This window comes from Ascaphus truei, chromosome 12, assembly GCF_040206685.1.
Source record: "Ascaphus truei isolate aAscTru1 chromosome 12, aAscTru1.hap1, whole genome shotgun sequence".
In the NCBI taxonomy this organism is placed as follows: Eukaryota; Metazoa; Chordata; class Amphibia; order Anura; family Ascaphidae; genus Ascaphus; species Ascaphus truei.
The window spans coordinates 53,020,183-53,045,662 of NC_134494.1; the positions used below are offsets into that span (position 1 = coordinate 53,020,183).

At 40.9% G+C, this 25,480-nt stretch overlaps 1 protein-coding gene across 15 annotated transcripts in view; it reads left to right on the top strand.

The window, feature by feature from the left end:
* Window positions 1-25,480, top strand: part of SOX6 (SRY-box transcription factor 6) — a 561,724-nt gene that overhangs the window by 307,149 nt on the left and 229,095 nt on the right. For all 15 annotated transcript variants that reach the window (XM_075567743.1, XM_075567736.1, XM_075567734.1 and 12 more), the window contains 2 exons: window positions 17,601-17,773; window positions 21,771-21,839. In XM_075567743.1, coding sequence (XP_075423858.1) covers window positions 17,601-17,773; window positions 21,771-21,839 — 242 coding nt within the window. The remainder of the gene's footprint in view (window positions 1-17,600; window positions 17,774-21,770; window positions 21,840-25,480) is intronic.

Consider the following 25,480-nt stretch of genomic DNA (forward strand, 5'->3'; position numbering starts at 1 on the left):
TTTAAATAATATTAGGTTCGTTTTAGTTAGGAATAGTGAAAAAATATAGTATCAAGACTGTTTCTGTACAATTTATTTTTAAATGTATATATTACAATATATATAATATATACATACACACACACACACACACACACACACACACACACACACACACACACACACATACACACACATACACACACACACACACACACACACACATACACATATATACATACATACATACACACACATGTTTGCCTCTCAGACTTCCTTGAGCTCCCTAACGTAAGGAAATGCAAGTTTTATATGGGACCTGGCAAACATTCTTCATAGAGGTAGTGGAACAAGCAATCACATTTAAATGTGCAGCTGTTGCACCTAACTTGCAGTCTCCCGTTAAAGAAAGTGCTTATACAAAGGGAGCCTTACATAAGTCGGACGACGGAAAGTTTTCTTCCCTGGAATATGGGGAAAATCTTAGGTTTTGATTGGTTAAAGCAATGCAGCACAAACAGAAGTTTATTAACAAAAAAAGGTAAAGGAAAATTAAATGGCTATAGGCGTTCTGTGGTTTGGGTTAAAACAAGCTTTCATATCACTGGGGTTCTTGAAAAGAAAGACCCTTTTTAACTTGTGTTGTCGTAGTTCATTCGTTTGCAGCCATATGCCTTATAGCATAATAGCAGGTTCTGTGTATACATACTGTATGGGGAGCAGCGCTGCCACAATCAGTGACATTACATAGAAATTCATGTCAGATGCAAACTATTTGGCCTAACTAGCTTTCGTTGTTCAGTCGGAAACCTTCTATCCAACTCTCCATTTCTGAATGGTATCGTTTGACATCAAAATACTTCCATTAAGTGCAGCTATTTAAATACTTTCAGACTGAAAGCAAATATAAAAAATGTGGCAGTTTGGTTGCGGGTTTTATGTTCTATATCCGTGGATTGAAATATGTAAAACAATGTGGCACGTCAGCAGAAAAATCAGCAATGTCCTTTATATAATTAACATTCATTTGATGGCCCAATATCTGTAAATTGAGTTTCGATGAAAGATACAAAAACATTTACTGTTCAGCTCTATTTGAGCCTGGGATATTAATGTATAATATATGTTGCCAGCAAGCACTAAACTCAGACGCACAGCCATTTCTTATCCCTTACTACGCTGCATCTGATATGCAAAGCTCTGTTTTTGTAAATGATATATACTGTATGATCTAAAAACAGGAGCTATTAAAAATGGGCAAATATTGAGGTTTTGGATTTTTTTTTATTTAAAGAAGATTTTGGTTAGAAAGCTGCATTTTTATCCCTGCAAAAGAGAGCTGTTTTTCTACGAGCTATAAAATGGCACGCAGGATTCGTTACAATTGCCTGTTTCTTTTAAAAAAAAATATTTAAAAAGTAGAATTTTTACCATGTAGAAAAATTGTGCTTTATTTGGCTTTTCATTCTTCCTGCCGTGTATAAGATGACCTTGTGAATCGTCTGTTGTTTAAGCAATCATTCTTTCAGTTGTATTCTCATATATCTACTTTTATTATTAACTGCACATAATTTTTAATATGATCGCAGATTATTAAATTGCAATCCAATCACAGTATTTTATTTTAATTTTAAATCGTTTATCCAATTGATTTTAATTTATTTTTAGAAATTGCTTTTTCTTTTCCATTTTTTTAAATTGTATCAAACAGAACCTAGGTTTTTTATTTTTGCATTTGCAGGAACATGGTTGTCCAGAGCAAGACAATATGAGAGATGCCCACAGAATGATCCAGTTTACACAGTATGATTTATTGGGGGACAATAATTGAAATGATGTTTTGACCCCACTAGATCCTTCATTTGATCCAGTTACTCCTTCATTGCAATTGCTTACCAAAGTGTGATCACCATTATACAGTAGATTTGGTAAACGTCACATGAATGGCTATCAGCATTTAGTAAATAAATGAATTGGTTTTTTTTTTAAATGTTACTCCCTCTATGTAATCTGTATTGTGAATCTGGAAACTCCTCTTCCCTTCCCAACTTCCCTGTGCATCGATGTACATTATATTATTACGTTGTTTATAAATAGGCGAATTCATTTACACTAAAATATAGTTCATTAAGTGCAATCCGCATGTAAGATGCAGCACAGGAAAAAGAACAGTGTTGTAGCTTATAATAATGCACATGCTTGGGAAATAATTATTTCTGCTATATTACCTTATTGTTCAATAGCATATTTGGAATGTCAAAATGCACCTCTGCAGCCCCCTCGGCAGAAACATAGTTCATTTTTAACATCGGATTGCAGTTCTAATAATACATTGAAAAAAAATGTTTCATAAGCATAAAGGAACAATTTTTCATAATTGTGTGTTGCTAGGTTAGGAAGGCATTCCATGGCCATAAATACCAGGTGTTCTGAACAGCTTCGTACATAACCAGCCAATCACAAGTTTGGAATTTCTACTTCAGGGTAGTTATGGAAATGTGTATTTATAGGATAAGGACGAAAAAGCTCTTCCAAAACCCAGTATACAGTATGTGGACTACTTTGTACTGACTGCTATGTCACCTTTGTCCTAACACTTCACCGGGTTATTCAGCCATTCCAAATTGTCATTTAGGTCCAATGAAAAGCCCTTCCATAGTTATTATCTCGTAAGTATTGTTATTGTTATTACAGCGCATTTTAACCAAATGCTTAACATTGACGCATAAGAGAATTATGCTTCAACATGTCACTCATCACTCATGATTGTTGGATGACATGGAACAAGTTTGTCTTGAAAATCTAGATGGTGGGGGGGGGGGGGGGGATAACTCCATTCCTCAAGGGCCACCAACAGGTCAGGTTTTCAGGATATCCCTGCTTCAGCACTGGTAGCTCAGTCAACGACTGAGACACTGATTGAGCTAGCTGTGCTGAAGGAGGAATATCCTGAAAACCTGACCTGTTGGTAGCGCTTGAAAATTGGAGTTGGCCACCCCTGATTTTGATGGTAATGAAGAAGCAAACAGTTCTTTGTTACTTTCACAATACACTAGGTATTCTTGGAATATATTCTCTTTTTTGATACAGCATTGCATATCTGGAGCCCTTCACAAAAATGAAAAGGCAAAAATATAAGCAAAAACTGAGTTTTTTTGGTTCCACCGATATTACGATTTAGCTGCCGTTCTTCACTCCCATCACGGGGGAACACAATGTCAGCATGACTGTGGGCCATTAGTAAGCCGCAACGGAGGATGTTGCAGATTCCTATTGGATGACCAACAGGGCCATTTACAAAAAATACAAGAAGTGTAAGTATCTCTGGCAAAGGGGGGTCCCTGGATAGAGCTGCAGTTGAAGACCCCACAGTATTAGAATTACCCTGCAAAGTGGTAGATGTCTCGGGGTCTAGCGGCTCACTCGGGACTGACTCACGCGTGGCTAATCCAGGGAACATGTTTGGTTTTGGGCTGTTTGATGATGGCATTAACCTTTGCCACAAAATAGTTACCATGTAAATCCATTGCATGTCAATAGAAGACTTGGCAGCTGGATAGGGTGGCTTAGCACATCCATGTTGGAGTCTGGGGGGCACCTCTGTACCTCTATTTCTAGCCCTTCCATTTTGCCGTCTTCATCTATTTAAAACAATCCATTGTTGAACCCTCAAGTATATTTTTCTGTACAGCAGGGCCCCGCTTCTCAGCGCTTCGCTTCTCGGTGATCCGCTGATACGGCGGCACGAGAAGGGGGCCGCCATGTTGGTTTTGAAAATCGCACATGCGCAGAACGGGCGGGTGCGCCCGGCGCGCATGCGCAGACCGCAGGTTGCGCGCGCATACCATAGGTTGCGCGCACATACCATAGGTTGCACATGCGCAGAACGGCAAAAATGCCGGTTTGCGCATGCGCAGAAGTGAAAATCGCCTTATCCGCATTCCGGCGATTTTCACTATACGGCGGGCACCAGGAACGGAACCCGCCGTATACACGGGGCCCCAGGAACGGAACCCGCCGTATACACGGGGCCCCAGGAACGGAACCCGCCGTTTACACGGGGCCCCAGGAACGGAACCCGCCGTATACACGGGGCCCCAGGAACGGAACCCGCCGTATACACGGGGCCCCAGGAACGGAACCCGCCGTATACACGGGGCCCCAGGAACGGAACCCGCCGTATACACGGGGCCCTGCTGTACCTGATAATATATTCTGCATCCTTAAAAATGGATGTCATTATTGTTAAAATAAAAAATGGCACTAACGCTGCAATGTTGGGCCTCACAATAATGGGTTGTATTTTATATTTGCTGATTATTTGTTTATTGTGCTTTGTACACATAGGCGAATAAAAATATCACCTCTGAGCACATTCACATGTCTCAGACAGGCCTGCAGCCCCGCCTTTCACCATTATCACCTCGCACACAGTGCTTCCACTGCAGCACGGGGTTCTGGGAAATTACATGCAAATGAGCACAGAGCGTCACCTTTTGCTGCAAATCCATTTTATCATGGACCCCTATAAGCTTATGTTCGCTGCATAAGGCTGCGCTTATAGTGCCTGGCGACGGCGACGCAACGTCGCTTCAAAACAAAATCAATTGAATCCGTTGCATGCGCTTATAGTAAGCGCGACGGTGACGGAGCGTAGTCGCGACCAAAAATTTTGAAGCCAGTGAAATTTGATTTGTTTTTAGAGACAGTCGCCACGTGTCTCTAAACCAATCACAGAGCGTTGCCCTCCTCTTTGGTGACGTCACTGGCCTTGTCGCCAGCAACGTTGCTTAAAACTAAAGTTTAACTTTCGCCAGTGGCGACGGGTGACGTCATCGGTCGCGTCACCGGCACTATAAACGCGGCCTTGCACACCTTTTCAGCACAGCCTGGATTACATTTACTGTAGGTGGAAACTGGCTGAGCTATTACATACATCTGAAATGTAACATACCTTTGAACATGACTGATATGTGACAAGGCTAAGTTCTTTCCCTTTATTATTAAAATGGTGCTTAAGGTAATTTTAAAGTAAATTATTTGCAAAGATAAACACACAGCTTTTCTAAATCCCCTTTCTCTGCAGGCTTTTATATTAGTGTTGTTTTGTATATGAGGAATGGAGTCTCTATCCTACCCCTAGATCGCATATAGTCGCTCACACTGTGTTATAAGTCACATTATTGTTTATACAGTTTTCTAGCCATTAAGTGATCAGTAGTGTTTATTGAGGCACATTTCAAATCTACATATAGCTGGGAACTCAGCGAAAGAGAACAAAATGAAGAATGTTAAGCACCTCATAACACAGTGGTATTTCCAGTCTGCTACTTCATAGCATATCTTTAGACAATGACTGCACAGCAATCTGTTTGCCATTTGTACAATTATATCCATATAATTGGCCGTATGTATAATAAGCAATAACACACAGTATGATGTGGGTTATGTTATGATAACCGCAAATACCAGTTATATTTAACCCCCTGCAAGTTTCATTTTTGGATCATTCAACGTAGTAATGCCTTATTATGGTTCTTAAGTGGTTGAGCAGTGCCCATTTGAATATTACAGTGCTTTGTACTGATAACTTTTTGAGGTTGGAGTTTTTTGTGTGCTTATTTGTTATGGTATTGTGATGTTGTGGCATTATAATAATGACAGTATAGCGCGCGGTACGCAGCACATAGGAATGTTACAGACACAGTACCTGCCCAGGTGAGCTTACAATCTTTGTTTCTGGTGCCTGAGGCACAGGGAGATAAAGTGACTTCCCCAAGGTCACAAGGAGCTGACACCGGGAATTGAACCAGATTCAAACTCGGTGTCATTGTTTAGAGAGTTAGTGCCTTTACTCACTGAACCGCTCCTTCAGTCCTGTCATTCGGTATTGTAAAGAGTTAAAACACACAGGTGAATAGTTTAGGTTGATAACACTGTAATTCCATCAAATGTTTTCTTAAATGTTACATTTTTGGATGCAGGGAATCTTCCACTGCAGGGCTGCCTTTGGGCCTTCACTGGGGACACTCTTAGTATTCAATATGGCCGCCAGCCTTCTTGACAATAAGGGATGACAGTGTCATGAATTATGCTGGTATAGGGAACACATTGCCACAGGCATGTAGCTCAACGATGGCCATTTTTCTCTTCTTTAAATATATGATCAAGCAGAAAATTATTTCACAGGGCACGCCATTAAATGATTCATCTAGAGTAAAAACTAGTGCAGGATCAAGAAAACTTTTCTTAGCAGTTTATATAAAATCATAAAAATGTCATGCTTTTTAAATACATGTTTACTTGTAACTACACCGAAGCCTAACCCAAGAAAAATGTAGATGAATTTTCATTGGGACACTTTGCAAATGGCACACTCCATGTAAACACAGCTGTGTTAATTTTGTAATATTAGTTGATGGTTAGAATTAGAGGGATTTTTTGGGGAAAGTAGCCATTCATACAAAGCCATAATCTAGGTATCTACAGTATAATAATGCAATACAAGTTCTCAAATATACATTTGAAGTAAACTGTTTTTATGTTTTGCATTTCCATCCTGTTTAATGTGAATTTCTCCAGTAATCTTACTTTTTGAAGAGACAACGTTATTTTATGGGACACTACTTGCGGTTTTGTTTTGAACAAAGAAAAAGAAAAATCAATCACAATAAGGAAATCCCCCAAACTATCTCTATCCCTGCGTCTTAGCTGCTACTTGTAAACATCTGGCTAAACAGTTACATGCCTGTGGCTTGGTGTTTAATTGGGAGAAAACACAGTTGGAACATGAGTTGGAACATAGATCATTAAAATGTGGACTAACTACTATATAATCTACGGTAGTTCAGGGGTAACTCCAGTCCTCAAGAGCTACCAACAGGTCAGGTTTTCAGGATATCCCTGCTTCAGCACAGGTGGCTCAATCTTTGACTGAGCCATCTGTGCTGAAGCAGGGCTATTCTGAAAACCTGACGTGTTGTAGCTCTTATGGACTGGAGTTGGACACCCTTGTTCTAGTTAATTTTTGATGGAAGAACACTGCAAACGCTACTACTAAACCAGATTTATATGTTCTATACACTTTTACCAGGCTCTAAAACAGCATTTGAACCACTATTATTCATGTTATCGTTCCAGGTGTGGACATGTCAATGAACATGCTGAGTTCACTGTTTACCTTCCAATTCACCTTTCTTACCTTGTACAGACCTTTGCTAAAGAAGTATAGAGCCAGCATACCCCAACCCCCCACCCCCCACCCCCCCAAAGAATAGTTGTTTTATTACTTGATTCTAGGTGCTTGACCCCCATTGTGAAGCAGGTACACAACAAAGTTATGGTGAGAATTTGTCATTCTGACCAATGGCACAGTAACAGACCTAAATGCATCTTGTAATTTTGTCTAAGAATGGAAGATTTTGGTGCAGTTGAAATTACTCACATTGTGGTGCCATGTAAAGTGTTATATGGGGATATCTATGTCCATATTAAGACACAATCAATATGTTGCAACACTGATGCTGACACAAGCTTCAGAGGTCTGTACTACAGTAGTATTGTTTGATCAGTACTGCCATATTGATACATTTGTTTCCATTTCCCATGATATGTTTAATACAACATGACCATGTCCTTGAATTGAAGACCTTGATCAAATATCTGAACTACAAAATAAATTGTAGACATGTTTTGGTGTTAATTACTTTAACATTTTTTTAAAAATTAATACTAAAAGCAATACCATATGACCATACTGAAATATTAAAATGCTGGAAACAAAAGATAGGCAATTTAAACATAGTTTAGGAATGAAGTTCATATTTGGTACAGTTTATTGTAGGATGGACAGGAAGCAATCAGACAAATATTTTTTGGAAACACGACTTGGATTTTTGGAGTGTTTATACAGGTGGCAAAAATGGCCCGAAATTCCAGACCTTTAATGACTAGTACTACAGTTCATACCCTAATTTGTAGAATTGTGGCTTATGTCAATGATCTTTGTGGTGGATTTCACATTATTAGTATATGGTGGAATAGTGCAGTTTAGTTAATAATAATAACTTTATTTCATTTAGTGCTTTTCTCCCAATAGCACTCAATGCGCTTCACAATTACAGTATAGTGCACAGTACGCAGCACATGGGAATTGTACAAACAGTCCCTGCCCAGATGATCTTTTCTGGTGCCTGAGGCACAGGGAGATAAAGTGACTTGCCCAAGGTCACAAGGAGCTGACAGTAGGAATTGAACCAGGTTCCCATGATTCAAGCTCGGTGTAAGCGCCTTTACTCCAGCCATCATACAAATGGCATGACAGTTTTGTAAACCACAGATATATACAAGATATAAGGGACAGCCACACATGAGCATTTTGGCTATAATAAGAACGAGCATCTTTTGGCTATAATAAGAATGAGCATCTTTTGGCTATAATAAGAACGAGCATCTTTTGGCTATAATAAGAATGAGCATCTTTTGGCTATAATAATTAGCATCTTTTGGCTATAATAATGAGCATCTTTTGGCTATAATAATGAGCATCTTTTGGCTATAATAAGATTAGTGACCCAGTGATGTAATCCATGCTACATGTAGCTCTTTTGAGACTTATCTAAACCCGTAACCTCAAATGTCAATGCCTATCACCAATCGAAATATAAATGTGCCCAAACACAACATCTGTTTTGCCAGTTTCATACTGTACTTACCATTAAAATTCGTAGTCTTTTTTACGAGCTAGGTGCTGAATGTGACGTTAGACGTCGATCAGTGAGAGTCAGAGTTTGGCATTGCAACTTTTACCTTGATGTACTACTTAATATACCAGTCTACACATTAATTAACTAGACCAATAAATGGGAAGACGACTTTAGATTCTACGGGTGGTATGGCAAAGATTACATTTACATATCAAATACTAATGTGGAATTTGTGTTAACATTTAAAGATCAACGCAATAGGATCACTGTACATAAATATGTTTGGTGGGGTTATTTCTCAATGATACGCAGGGTTAATACCTGTATATTATAGGTGCTCTTTTTGCCAACAATAAAAACATAGATTCATGATGCACAAAAAAGACCCTGAAAAGAATCTGATGTGTTTAATGTTATTGTACAATGTAACTGAAGTTGGCATGTTATTCCTGAAAAAAACTGCATTGTTTTCAAGTTCTGCTTTCACTGGGCGATGAAATATACATAGATTTAAAAAAAAAGAATGATTATGTATTAAAGCAGCAGTCCAAGCTGCGGTAATTATTATTATTATTTTTTATTCCCCCCCCTTTATTATGCGCATCAATACAATCCACACAATAATAAGTATTTAGCAAAGTTGCCGATCGAACCATTCTCTTGTGATCGATAGGCGACGATTCGGCTCGGGGGTTCACTAAATGGCTGCAGAGGACTATTCTGCAGTCCGTGGAATGTATTTGCATATTAATATGTCAAAGTTATGTGGGGAAGATCATGTGACAAGGCAGTCACTAGATACAATTGGTGCACTGCTAGAGAGAGGGCAGGGCTCAAAAAGGAGTGTGCCAGAGCCTGTTTCAGAAGAGGAAGGGGATGTGACTTTATAAATGGTTATTGTAAAAACAAAAAATGCTTGTTACATTATAATACATTAAAAATGTCATTCAGAGTTGTTTAAAAAAACGCTACAAGTATTCTCTCATAGTACAGAACGGATTTATTTAAAAATAAAATACACATGTAGGTTATTGCTTGGTCTGCAGCTTTTAGGAAGATTAGATTGGTCACCTAGACTTTCTATTTATTCTATTCCCTGTAAAATTGTGAGCCTTATTTCACTTGTACTGTATGTACTATTTTGCCATCATATGGGGTGCCTCTACACCAATCGTAAACTTCTATTTTTCCCTCTACTGTACATCTAGTGCCCTATTTGTGAATAATTCTTAATCAGTCTTCCACTTCCCCCCAGATTTTCAGCACAACCTGATGTTCTGCTTTGTGCTTTCCTCCTTTGCTCTGTTTACAGTGTCTGTAATTTGAAGGTCATAGTCTCATAGTCAGAGATCATATTGAACTTCATCTATGCATAAATTATGTATGTATTGTATGTCTAATAAAACATTTCTGCCAACAAAAAAACATCATTAAATACAGTTAAAGTGATTTGCACTGTGTAGTTACAATATCTATATACAGTACGTGTATGTGAATATATGTGTATGTGTATATATAATGTGTGTGTGTGTGTACAAATCAGTTCTGTAGAATTAGATAATACTTATTTAATTTTTTTTAAATTCAACTCTTATTTTTTATGCGTTTTAATATACTGAGCATCCTTTGATTTCTATAGCAGGCTTTAGCACACTTTCCTGTTTGCGATAATTTGTTGCCAATATTCCCAGCAGTTTGAGCTGCAAATTGTTACAATAGATAATGTTACCATAGTACTATAAGAATACATTGTAGCTGTTGAGTTACACTGACTGAAGGATTGATTGAAACGGCAGACATTAGTGAACCGTGGGAAGCGGGATCTTTGCTGATCGATCACAGGAGGATGAATCAACTTTTTAAAGTGCTGCTTGGATTGCCTGTTTAAATCTTATTACAGATTGATAAGCCTTTATCTAACATGCTGAAGTGTATGCAGCGCTGTATGGGGCAGGAAAATAAAGAAACAAAAATGTGTATTACTTAAAATTATAAGTAATTTATTTTCCAATGAGTGATATATATCTAGTGTCGCAAACTGGAGCATTGTGACCAGAGCAACGCAGATTGTGCCATTTTAACACTGCGTGACTGTGTCTAGGTGATTTGGTAACAATGTTGCCCCAATTTCCTCCACTTGCACCATAAGCGTTTTTGGGCAATAGTTAGAAGAAGAGTTAGGGCAGCGGTGCGCAAACTGGGGGCGGGAATTTTCTGGGGGGGCGCGGGCGGTTGCAGAGGTCCCCCATTCTTCCCAGAGGCATTTAAATTAAATGCCAGGCCAGGGGACCGCACGAGGCCTCTGCAACCTGCACTAACTTGGATTCAGATGGCTTCTGCTCACGTCACATGACAGTGCAGTGTCAAATGACACCTCAGGGTCATGTGACGTGCCGCGTCGTCACGTGGCCCTCGGTGTCATTTGACGCCGGGTCCCTCGGGGGGGGGGGGGAAGCTCAAGCACAGGGACTGAGACACAGGGGGGGCACAGCCAAAAAACCTTTGCGCACCCCTGAGTTAGGGGAAAGTCAGGGCAATATTCGATTGTAGGCTCTTGGGGGGATTTCCTTTTCCATTGTCCGATCTTATTTTGTGCACTATCATTTTCTGTACTGTATTATCTCTCTTGTAACGCACCAAGTACAGCTCTGGGTGCTATATAAATAAAAACATTCATGCACAATTATAATGGGATATGCAGATGTAGCCCAGGGGCAAGCTATGGTCACGCAACCGTTGCACTCCCCATCACAGGGTTAATGTAATGGGGTGGTGGGGGAGATCCAATCTGGAAGCATGTACCCCCCCCCCCCCTGCAGTGTGGCAGACCATGTTTCTGGAGCTGCAGATTTTGCTTTTTCAGACATGGCTCCGTAGACGATTTTGATACGCGATAAATTATAGTTAAATACGTCAATGTCCGTATTCTCATGAGTAAGGGTCATTTAGTTAAACCATTTGGCCAAAGCGTTATAAGCCTGCAGCCACGTCACGGCATGACCAGCATGCAGCCACGTCACGGCATGACCAGCATGCAGCCACGTCACAGCATGACCAGCATGCAGCCACGTCACGGCATGACCAGCATGCAGCCACGTCACGGCATGACCAGCATGCAGCCACGTCACGGCATGACCAGCATGCAGCCACGTCATGGCATGACCAGCATGCAGCCACGTCACGGCATGACCAGCATGCAGCCACGTCACGGCATGACCAGCTTGCAGCCACGTCACGGCATGACCAGCTTGCAGCCACGTCACGGCATGACCAGCATGCAGCCACGTCACGGCATGACCAGCTTGCAGCCATGTCACGGCATGACCAGCATGCAGCCACGTCACGGCATGACCAGCTTGAGCTTAAACCCTGGGACACCCTAAATGATGCAGTTTTCCTCCCTGCGCCAAATGCAAGAAGCAAGATTTTTAAAGATTCCTACGTATGTCGCTGCTCAGAAATGGATGCAGATGCTAATATTTACTCAGTTTGGGGGTGCAAATAGCACTATCTTTGATACAGATTCCTGTAAAACTTGATCAGTTTTGCAAATTCAATAACATTTCTTTCGAATGGTCTTTGAGCCTAGTTGCATCTTTTAGACTATAAACTATTTCCAGTTGGTGAAAAAAATATATATATCTAACACCTTTCCTGAAACACTAGCCTCTGTGCTTTGCACGCTAAGCGTGTTTGCTCTGACACCGTGTGCAGTTCTGTGCAGCGGAGCACAATTACAGCATTTATAAAACTTTTCATGTACAGAAGACTGTAAAGAAGCAATATGGAGCATCAACAATAGCTATCTGATGCGGAGACAAAGAAATTCCAGTATTCTAGCATTGAAAAAAGTCATTCAGAACTTAATCATATTGGTTCAGCTGTTGTAACCAAAGATAGATGAGATAATAGAGATCTTTGTGGTTGTTTTGTACTGAAACCCTTTATCTGAGGATGCATTTGGGGGCCTTTGGAGAATAAAGCTTTTTAACCTCCATTTGGACTCAAAACTCAAATCCAACGCTAGGGCAATGGCAGCGGATACCACAAAGTGACTTTTATCTCCCAAGACCTTCAATTCAATTGTTACTTTCTTCAGTTTTTTGGGGGGGTTGACTTTTGCTGGCCTTTTTTTGTGGCATTTGAAAGAAGACCAGTTGAGGGGGGGATCGAGGGGGAGGGAAAGCAAATGCTAAATGATGAACCCAGCCTGTGAAGTGGAGACATCACAGCGTATCTGATGTGCACTGCTGACTGCCGTGCTTGACAGAAGGGCTTAACCAGGTTATCTCTGGGCACCTGAGATCAAACACAACTTCTTCTGTCTCCCATTGTATTTTACTTCCACAATGATGAGGAGTGGGGAGTGGGGAGTGGGGAGTGGGGAGTGGGGGGTGGGGGGGGTAGTTACGACTGAAGTCGAGAATTGGTTTGTAAAAGAAAATAATCTTGTTTTAAAAACTGGCAAATTCTTTTGCCTGAATCAAAACCGTTTAGTGTGTTGTTCAGTTTCTATCAGTAATTGCACTGCAGGGCTTGTGTTTTATCTGCGCTGTAAGGTGATGCCATAGTTTAGCTTTTGTTTGTTTGGTTCTACAGAAAACGACAATATGTTAACCCCTTCACTGCTTGAGGGGTAGCTCTGGCAATGAAAGTGTTAAGAATCCCCACAATAAATAACAGCTTTTCTAGAGGATAACAAATTGCTGGATAGATTAGTAATGGAGAATGTGGTCATATTGATCAAAAAAAATATGTTTGGATAGTCAACAAAAATCCCACTTGTGGGGCATTTGCATGTCTCAGACAGGACTGCAACCCTGTCTTTCCCCATTATCTCTTTGCATCCAATGCTTCCATTGCAGCCAGGGATTCTGGGTAATACTTCTTGTCCACTTTAATATGGACCCCTATAAGCTTTTTCAGCACAACCTGGGGTAAAGACGTGCATGGCCAGTAACCCTACTCACGGAGAGCTTTGTTTGGAAATGGACAATGCAGGAGGATAAAGTGCCACGATTGCTCTTTCCCTTATTCTAGCCAGGCCCAACATAAGAAAAATAACATACATAATGACCTGGCTTCATTGAAATTGCTGAATTACAGTGAGTGCAGTGACAGCGGCAGCTTTCACTCTGCAATACCGCAACCCGATGAAGTATTTGCAATCAGTAGATGCCTTCAGCGTGCCCGTTACACTGGGGTAGCACTGGACATCTAATCGGCTGCAGAAATCTTTCCAACGTGGAACATGAGAGGGGTTTGCAAATTCTCAGGTAATGATAATTCAATATTCGGAATACCTATACATTTAACCAGTAATCTAATTTACGGAAACCCATGGTTCTTCGAGAGCTGGTTTCATTGTTACTAAAATAAATTAAATAATAACAAAAGGTTGAAAATTGTAACACACGAAACATAAAATGCGATATTAAAAAGGAGCTGGCTACAAAGAACGGTGAACCGCTAGAATATATATATGTGTGTATGTATGTATATATGTATTTTTATCTTTTTTTCATTCCTTTATGTTTCTATCCTGGTAGATACTGCATTGTGCTTTTTCAAAAAATTACTGTTTTGAAGAAACACATTGGTTCATAATAATGTCATGAAAAGTTTAAAAATGAAGTTTCGAAGGGATTTGAAGCGTGTGCCCCGATCGCTGCTATGTTGCAATTGTTCCAGTGTGTGACTCTCTGGGGAACCAGGTTTGAATGTCGACTCCTATATATATATATATACAGCGATGCATACACTTCAGCACTATATAATAACGTCATCATTGATATGCAGGGATTAATTAGGCCTGTGTTGTATTTTCCAAGGACATTAATGCATGCACTTGCACGAATGTGCTGTCGACGAGATAGCTATATACGCAATAACTATTATTATAAGTAGTAGTGATGTGTGAATCTGCCGCTCTTCTCTTCGTCGCAGGTTGGATCCAAGGAGTTTGAAAAACCCTCAAAAATTTCAATTGAACTTTTGTTTGAAAGTTTTTTTTTGCCAAATGGCCCAAGTTGTTACACAATCAGCGATTTTGCTCTCTTAGGCCGCGATTATAGTGCGCGCGCCGTGAACAACAGACCGTACCGATATGAGGCAGGCCATAGAGTGCGCGACCAAGCACGTGATTTTTCAAAATACAATTTAATTTGTTTTTGCAGAGCGACAGCCGGGTCACGTGAGTGGTTTCAGCCAATGAGGGCGAACCGCTCACGTGACATCACGACCACGCCTCCCTGTCGCTCCAGCTGGAGTGCATGTTTCGCACACGCAGCCCTCTACTGTAATCTTAGCCTTAAGGTGATTAAATAGCAGCTCATGAACTTTTTACATTTTTTCTCCTTTAAAGGTCAATCAAAATTTTCGAAAACGAAAGTAATAAAAATAAATTGAACGGGCAATGCCCATTGACCTGAACCATTTAAGTTCACTTGTTGCGAACTTGTGTATTGGAGCAAACTTCTTTGCCGGCTATGTCCGAGTGGAAGGTTCAGCAAACGTGAGCGGAAGGATACTGAGCTCAAGTTAGAATTCTTAGACCCTAAATAGACGATTGTAGATACAAATTGATGATTACTTCAACATTTTTGGCTGAAATCTGCAAAGTTCGCTTAAGTGTTGGAAAAGTTCTCAATTATAAGCATTCTAGAAATAGTCACTGTTTGGTAAAATGTGTGCGTGTATATTTATGCATATATAAAAATATATAGGGATAAACAGGTACTCCCGGGAACTCAATGTATAAAAAAAGGTTTTATTTCATATATCTTTCAAAGAAAACCTTTTTTCTATATTGAGTTCCTGAGACCACCTGTTTATCCCCATATATTTTTTTATATTTTTATTTTTTATTACAGTGCACGCAAGCAAGTTTCTTACTGTTACATGAATGATATATTTATAATGTGTGTGTGTATATCTTTATATATTGTGGTGGATACCTATGCAAGCTTCAAATTGCAAAGCCAGTATAAGCAGCCTCACACTGATGAGACCCAAAAGGCCGAAATAGCTGTCTGTGGGTAGGGTTACTCACTATGCACTTCTTTAACCCAGGCTGTGCTGAAAAGCTGCATAATGCAGCGAGCATAAGCTTGTAGGGGTCCATGTCAAAATGGATTTTAAGCAAAAGGTGGCACTGTGTGCTCATTTGCATGTCATTTCCCAGAATCCCTTGCTGCAGTGGAAGCTAGGTGATAATGGTGAAAAGCGGGGTTGCAGACCTGTCTAAGACATGTAAATGTGTTCACAAGCTATATATATATATATATATATATATATATATATATATATATATATATAAAATGGATTTGCTTGGAGGTTTTGTAGGCTTATGTTTTCTTTTATTTAAGCTCTTTTGTCTGTTCATTGCAAGTCAACATTTTTAAATACAATGAGCAAAAGATTCAATGAACGTGCTGGAAACGGGGAAATAAAGGCCCCAAAGAAATATGTGACAATGCAAAAGCTCTGTCCTGACCATTTTGTGATAGAGCCAGAGGTTAATAAAATCGGCGGTGAATGTAGCAATTTTACAGGTAAGCTATTCACAACAAGTGAAGTTACTTGAATAAAAAGTGAGTGCAGTTCTATGCCACGTGCAGCAGCAGCAGTGAATAGCTGCTTTTAGGTGCTTTCTGCAGAAGGATAAAATACAGAATCCCAGCACGCTTCTCCTCCACCTCCCCGGCTGCCTGCATGTTGCTAATGAACAGGGCTGTGGGAATGACGGCTCTTTTAAGACAAACGGCCTTTCTCATCTAATAAAATAAATCAGGTGTTCAGTGAAATTAAAATACTTCAGATAGAGCAGGCCCAGGGGAGCACTGATCCACCTGACAGATCTGAGAGAGGCTCCAGGCAGATGTGGTTTGGGCATCAAGAAGACCCCGTAGCTCAACTTCTGTATTTGTGCAGTAGCCTTTCTTGGCTCATAGAGATGGAAAGACTACCACAGGATGCAATCATATGGCAACTAGAGATTCCTATGTAATTTGCTTCCCTGAAAAGGATTTAATCATCATTAAAGAGAAAATATCACTTCATTGTGTCCTGTGAAAGTGAACATGTTTGTATTTTCCCGGGGGAATGCTGGAATTCTTAACTTATCAGTAACGTACAGTATGAGCCATTAAGATTAATGATTGTTTCAGGACTTCTTCTCAAGCCTAAGAAAAGGGAGAGAAGGGATGACACTTTTTAACACAATAGAAGTTAAGAAGATTGTGTAAATCATTTGAATATTTGGTAACCAGGATTTTTTATTATTTTTTTAAACGTATTAAAGCATTTTTTCCCCAAAAATCAGTAAGCATATTTCTACATTTCAAATGTGTCAAACACCTGATTTCAAGTAAATTAAATTGCAATCATCAGTTCACATTGGTCCTAGGTGGGATTTCACCTTGAAGCTGTGATGAAGCACTCAACCCTCCCCACCACCTACAATAGACATAGACTGTATACTAGACTGAGAAAGTCCATTGAAATGTTTGTACTTCTTCAGCACAGATATGACTTCTGCTGTTCATATTCCAAATGATTCTCTATATCACACTTTGCTGTTATTCCTGCTCAGGGTTACTTAATTATTACTATGTATGTATGTCTTTATGTATGTCTTTATTTATATAGCGCCATTAATGTACATAGCGCTTCACAGTAGTAATACACATGACAATCATATAAATAACAGTCTTGTTTGTAGCCCAGACAAAGACTACACCGTAACCCTATTGCTGTTAGAGGGGTCTGTAGTACACTGAGGAGTGAAGGTCTGCTATTTTAGGTGGCCTCTAAGACTATATTGACTACTTCTCCCCCTCCCCCCATGGTTCTCTTATGACAAAACGAGCATGGATGTGCATCTAATGGCCTCACCTTCTTATTTCCTACATCCAGGCACACCTGAAAGCTTAGCAGAGAAAGAGCGGCAGCTTTCCACCATGATCACCCAGCTGATCAGTCTACGAGAGCAGCTCCTTGCTGCCCACGATGAGCAGAAAAAGCTGGCAGCGTCACAGATAGAGAAGCAGCGACAGCAAATGGACCTGGCTCGTCAACAGCAGGAACAGGTGAGGTCCACGCCAAAGGACACGAGATACCCATAAGATTTCTGAATGATGTGTTTGTGTAAAAGTCTATTTTTTTTTTTTATCCGTGCAGACTCACTTATAGTCACATGGGCCTTTATATTACAATCTTACAAAATAAATATATCTCACGGAAAGCCCCATTTGGATCAATCAGGCTTTCCGTGATATAGTGCGCGATCGGCGCTGTTTCAGTTTATAGAATATGTGCCATAGACGCAATGAATGTTGGGACCTCCAATTTCTATACCAACCTCAGGTGATAATTATCACGTCTGCTTCTACAACGCTTTTTTCTAATTCATACGACACACTCTTTTCCTCTCTTTAAATTGTGTGCCAAACTTTTCGATGAAAGACGATCAGTAAACTTTTTAATGACCTCGAGAGGAAAAACAAACATATGTATTAAACAGCTATTTTTTCCTGGGCTGGGGCACTTTTGCTTGTCTCAGAGTTCAGTAATTTAACAACAATGATTGCACATGTAGGCCCTTGAGCATTGGATCAGGCAGATTTAAATTAATGTGCATTTTTAAGAATCTGACATTATTACTGGAATTATCTTTTAATTTAAATATGTTTTATAAGGGTATAGAGCCGTGTATGCTCTGATGATTTTAATGAGTTACGACTTCTGATATTTCATGTGCTTGAATATTTGCCCACATTTAGGAATATGGACTCATCCCCTAATGGAAAAAAAACATAAAGGAATGCGGTAAAAAAAAGGAAGCTGAAGTTAGAATGTCATTTAGCCATCCAGAGACGATACAGTAATTAACTATTGACACTTGTGAATAAGCTAGCACAAATTAATCTTGACACATTTGCAGACGAGTGATATCTTACAGTGAACACTTTGTAATTATATTTCAAAATGAAAATTAAATGACACTTAAAACTAGGTTGTCATGCTCAATGAAGCGAGGATGTAGCTCAACCAATTGGCAAATAAAATTCTGAATTTCAGCCACATGGTGCTTATTGATGGGCCCATACTTCACTTAGTCAAGCATATGCCCACACATATAGAAGGAATGCTAATTGCATAGGATGTTTTGTGTACATGTTATGACCCTAATGGCTCTGACTTATGAGAAGAATAACAGAGAGTATTTAACTTGATAGTTTGTCATGTTGGACGTAGCATGGAGGCTTTTTTTTGTCAATAATAAATAATAACAGCAGCTTTATTTCATATAGCACTTTTCTCCCAATGGGACTCAAAGCAAGTAGGAATTTTTACAGACACAGTTCCCGGCCCAGAGGAGCTTACGATCTATATTTTTTGTGCCGGAGGCACAGGGAGATAAAGTGACTTGCCCAAGTTCACAAGGAGCCGACACCGGGAATTGAACCAGGCTCCCCTGCTTGTAACTTGGTGTCATTGCTGATCAGAATCAGTGTCTTGACTCACTGAGTCGCTCATTCATGTTATGACCTATAATAAAAAGAAGGTATTGGTGTGTTTAGAAGCATATTGCTTTTGTTTGGATCAAATGGGAGGTCAGTTTAACTTTTTAGTCTATAGCAGGGGTGCGCAAATTGGGAGCGCCGCAAAATTTTCTGGAGGGGGGGGGGGGGCAGGGCACTTACAGAGGCCCTGCGCTCTTCCCCAAAGCATTTAAATTAAAAGTAAGGGGGAGGGTGCGAGGCCTCTGTAAGTCACTTACCTTGTCGCCGGCAGCTTCTGGCGACACATGCTATGGCAACGTGATGTCACATGATGTCGTGACGTCAGAAAATGCTGGAGAAAAGGTAAGGGGGGGGGGGGCGCATGCAGGGGGGGAGAGCAGGCATGGGGGCGCAGATGAAAAAGTTTGCTCACCCCTGGTCTATAGCAACAAAAACATCATTTGCAACAAAAACATAATTTGCAATGACACGTGTAAGACCGACATGTAATAACCCACTTCTAATGTAAGCACCTAAACAGTGAGTAAATGAACTCATAGACTGTATGAGCCAAGTTAGCCCACATAGGCCCTATTGCCCATGCGAATACCTTCATGTGCTTGCACACTGCTCAGCCCTCCCAATCTCCTATTTCTCTTTTCATTTTGCTTCACAGGTTAATCATTTGAAATAAACGTAGGCTGGGTATCATGCACGCTTTTCTTCCTAACCATTTAATGTTGCTTTGGCTCATTTCCATGTGCCAATCATAACTTTATTTTACTTTGTGAAATGCGAGTGCCGCTGATATCTGTTACACTTCCTCAGGCAATCTGTAGATTATTCATTGTCTAATTGATGTCACAAAAAGAACACATCTGGTGGCTCATAACCCAGTTCCCAGTGCAGTTGCTGAAAAGAGTTTTCGGCAGACCCATGTCACATGTGAAAATGTGTCTGCTGGCACTATCCCATACCTACTTCCAGACTAGTCATGTAAAGAGGCAATCTAAGGTAGCCATTTTTTTTAGATAGGACTGAGCAGGGGTCTCCGGAGCTGAGCCCCATTAGTTTCACCTCCGGGGGACCCCTGCTTATGGAGATACTTACAACCGTAGGGGGTGCAGGTAGCTGCCAGGGTTCCCATAATGGCCGTTTTCCAAAGCTCCCGCACCCTGCAGGCCAATAGGAAGCCGTGACATAATCTGGTGCAGCTTCTTATTGGTCCACGCGATGCAGGAGCTTTAAACATGCAGGAGATACCTGCACCCCCCTTTGGTAGTAAGTATCTCAGGAAGCGAGGGCTTCCAGGAGCTGAGATGAACGGGGTTCATCTCAGGAGATCCCAAGGCTGCAATCCTATGTAAAAAACCGGCTTGCATTGCTCCTTTCAGAGGAATGCCGTCTTTTGTGGTGGTTTTAATGACATTACAAATCCAGATTATTTACATTTCACCCTTGTACTTCTTTGGTATAGGGAGAGCATGCACAGTCCCTTTGCTTCTACCTTTATACTTAAACCCATAGCACAGGTGGTCATCAGTAATTCTACCTGCTTACCTTTATGGGTTTATTTAAAGTAGCAAGGGAGGTTTAGCACAAACAATGAACTAAAAAAAAAAAGCTTTACAATAAACATTAGAGACACACTAATTATGGGAGGCTTTACTCACGCAGCTTCCTGTGCAGAACGCCGGAGGACTGTAAAGTTACCAAGGTTAATCCGTAGACCCCTGAGAGAGATGGACAGCTATTCGCAGTAGCGTCCGCACTCTACCTCTTCTGTGAATTGTTAGAAAGAGGATGCTCTGTGTTTGTCTAGGTCCGCAGTGGGCAACTCCAATCCTCAAGGGCCACTAACAGGTCAGGTTTTAAAGCTATCCCTGCATCAGCACAGGTGGCTCAATCAGTAGCTCAATTAAAGACTGAGTCACTGATTGAGCCACCTGTACTAAAACAGGGATAGCCTTAAAACCTGACCTGTTGGTGGCCCTTGAGGACTGGAGTTGCCCACCCCTGGTCTAGGTAACATAACATAGTTTTGAATTAGTGGTATCTTGGTATTGTAGGTTCCCTCAAAATATGACAGTGATAGTTGGGCAAAATGTGGTATTGTTTTTGGAGTTCTTTTTGGGGCAAAATACTTCCCGCGTAAGCACAGAAGTAGCTACAGTAGGGTTTTATTACCTACTAATAACTATGAATATTACAGAGTCTCCATAGCATTTGATGGCAGTGGTGTCATCATCTGTATCACTGTATCACTGTTTCAATTACCCCCTCCCCCCCAGAAGAACTGCAACTGTCCACAGATGCAGATTTCACATCAATACTCTTATAAGGACATTCATATGTATCCCATAGTAGAATGGAGAGGAAATGCTCATATGGTAGAAACTTTCAAATACCTTGAAGTGTACACAGTACATAAGAAAGGAAGCAAAGGATAACTGGCCTAACTCTGCAGCTGAGAAATGTGAAGCCCGTGGGAAATCTAGGTACTCCAAGAAAGATTATTAATTAGTACTATGCCTAATAGATACACTTTTGCTTATAGACATGCTTATTTTATTTCATATAGATTGCAAGACAACAGCAGCAGCTTCTGCAGCAGCAGCACAAGATCAACATTCTGCAGCAGCAAATTCAGGTCAGTGTTATTTTTTTTTCTTTTCTTAATCACTTTCAATACAAATATGTTGCACGGTGTAAGTCTCCTGCTTGGTGTAATTTCATTTGCAGGCGGTGTAACAGATCCATAAGCTTTGGATACATAATTCAGTGGTTCTGGTAAGTGGATCATGTTTCCAGCAAGTTTGTTAGCATAAACAAGACAGGGGAAACATCACAACATAACCATCCCGATTTGGCAAATGTGTGGCAGTGATGGGTTCATCATGGCGAAACCTAGAATATAAGAATAATAACTTTATTTCATATAGTGCTTTTCTTCCAATGGGTCTCAAACGCGTCACAATTACAAGGTAGCGCGCGGTACGCAGCAATGTACATACGATTCTTACAGAAGTTGTTGTAAAACCTCCTCGGCGCCAGATCAGACAATCGTCCAACGTTCTGTTAATATGGAAACTGGGTGTGTCTACCTGTGGGCAAGTGGTTGTGCCTAGAGATGGACGAAACAGTCCAAATCCATTCCCCGGGTTTATTAGATTAAATGTTGCCCCCCCCTACCAAAATCTGTCCGCAGATTGAGTACTAAAATATCCGCGCGGAATCATTCGAATCCGCCATTGGATACAATTCGGTCTGATTTTTAAGAATCTACACTCAGATTCCATATTGAATCCGAAATCCGCACCGCGGGTTCTTAACAATCTGCGCTCTCTCCGCCCCTCAGATTTAATCTGAGGGTGGATTAATAACATCCCGATCACTAATTATTAATCCACCATGTGGATGTTCGTGATAATCCGCTGAAATCCGTGAACCAAAGGAACCGACCGATCCGAGGCAGGTCCAAATCAGCACAAATCTTTTGCCTGTCTCTAGTTATTCCGAAACTATTCTAGTTTGGTCAGTGGGTTTGAGTAAACCTGGCGCATACACTGGCGTATACCATGGGTTAGGGTAAGTGTTTTGGCAGCTATGGAGCTGATTTTCGACGGGTTGCTTGTATCACGTTATTAGTGATCCTTACATGTTCTGTATAATAGCGTAAAATAAGGCTGGAAAGAAACTATCATCCACTAATATTTCCGCTGGACTGAAAAGTATAAGGTTGTTAGTTGCTTGCAAAAGTCAAACCAATCCAGAGGCAGAAAAGAACTCTGAATATACAGTACTGCACTTTATGCATTATGAAATTATGGTACCCTCTGTTGTATAGTAGTAATTACCTACTATTCAATAGGAAGGCATTGCCATAGCAACCGCTTTCACATGGCTAATGCATACTGGATTCTCTTACATGGATTATACTTAAAATAATACAAGCCCAAAACACCCATTGACATTACTGTAACGTAAAGATGAAATATAAAAAAAATGAAATAGAAACACCCAGAATGCATTCACACGTCTAACAGGTTAGCCAAGCCTGTTTCAGACTTTCAAACCTCATACATTCAACTGCTTTTGTAAAGACTGTAGATAAGCAGATGAGCACACTGTGTCACTTCCAGCTTCCTACCTTTTCAAGGACTGCCCTAGAACTGTAGTCTTCTGTGTCTAGCAGTCAAGCCTGGGTTAAGTGATGTCTGCATGACATGTTTATATTTTCCATTAGATAGGATATCTGTTCATGTTACGGAGCTGTCCAAGTGGTCCCTATTTGCCATCAGCATTAGTATCCTGTATGCACATGTAATAAGCTTCAACCCCCCTCCACCCCGCCCCCCCACTGATTACTGAAAAAAATGAAGTTATTGCACACCTTGATGATCTTATTTTTAAATTGGTGAGGTCATTCAGATCAGAGAGATTACAGTATGAGATCATGGAGGGTCTGAGATATACTTAACGAGCAAAGGACAATCTGTAAACACAAGTGGTCCTTATCTACACTTAACTTCTATGTATCTAACTATGTACTAATGGCAAACGTAAAAACTTAGGTGATAAGGATAGTGCTACATATTCAAACAAGCTGCAGTGCAGGAAACCATGCTCAGGCTACGGCCCCGCTGCCTGCGTTGCACGTGCGTCTGCGAGGCAGGCGGCGCATGCAGCCGAATTCCCCGGTCTGCAGAGAGCTGCAGGGGGAAAGACAGGGGGGGGGGGGGGCGTGAAGGGGGTGCGGCCATGATGTCACACGGCAGGTTCGCCATCATTGGCTGAACCACCGGGAGACTTGGCCTGGCGCTCCGTCGTGACTCCTGCTCTCAATTTTCTTGAGAGCAGGAGTTTCTGTCGGCGCGGCACCCCCCCTTTGCAGCGGGCCCGGCCCCATTGTGGGGCGTCCCTTGTCCCTGCAGCGTCCGCCACAGCGGGCGCTGCAGTACCCAGCGGGGACCTGGCTATATATATTCAGGAGATCCAAACATGCTTTTTTAAAAATGTGATTAACCACTAGAAATGCAAGTACTTGGGGAGCTGAATAAGGACTATCTCTTTATGTGGAGAGCATGTCGAAAGATCAGGAATAATTACACTCCACATTAGCCTTCATGTCCTGCATGACCTGGTTAATTAATTTTTTGCTAGGATAATAATACTAGAAATATATTTAAAGATATGCTTCATCATTAAGTATCTAATTGACCTCCAATTTTAAGAGCTGGACCTTTTCTTTTATTGCCTCTTGGAGTTGGTTTTATCCAGCAGTAACACAGTGTCTGCAGAAAAAGACAAGCTACAATCAAACTGCAGCCGCTCTGTAATCACTCGCTGGGTCGTCTCTCTTTGTTTGTAAACTGCATTTAAAATTGACGAGCGTGTAAAAGCAATTGAACTGCATTTAAATTTGGATCTTGGGTAGAAGCCTTTCCCCCTCCTCCTTTTCGGATAATTATCAAGGTAACTGGTTGACACTATCCAGGAAGGGCTGAAGCACCAGTGGGATCTATTTGAGCACTTTGAGATAAGTGATCAGGGGTAAATGCACAGCTGTGGAGATTCACGGACCCCTAGTAAGTGGGAACTGGAGATTCTGCACCAAACTATGAAATTGTAATGAAATAATGTGGACTTTGCAGAGTGAGATTCCAGTGAAAATGTTGTGATGATGAGAATGATTTAATGAGACCAAAACCAAAAAGGGGGTACCAGCACTCCTATATAGGAAGAGTGTGGTAGGTGCACTAGGGGAGAGGGGTTAATTGTCGAAACAGAAGGACTGATAACCAAGTCCCCAAGTAACATGCACTCTTAGACCTACACACAAATAATAGGGTATAGCGGCCCAATTGCAGCTGGTGTAATAATTAGGAGCCAGGTGATAACTTATTATGACAAGAGGTATCCCAAATAAACTCGGCGGGGAAATGGTATGATTAAAAATACAAATCTTTTATTATTGCAATACTATATAAAATGAATGGGGTGTTAAAATCACCTATATGCAGCGTCATTGCTATAATGTAACACAGTACCAGCCACCTAAAGTGGGTGTGGTGACTGGTTGCTGTGTATTGAGAAGAGTCCAGCTCTAAGTCGATCTAATGTGTACACTACACTGTATCTGGAGAACGCAAGAATTTTGGGGGGCAAGGGGGGGTGTAGCGGTTACAGAGGCCCCGCGCTTTCCCCAGAGGCGTGAGGCCTTTGTAACTCCCTTACCTGCTGTCTGCCGGCTCTTCAGCAACGCATCGCCATGGCAACGCCGCAGGGTTA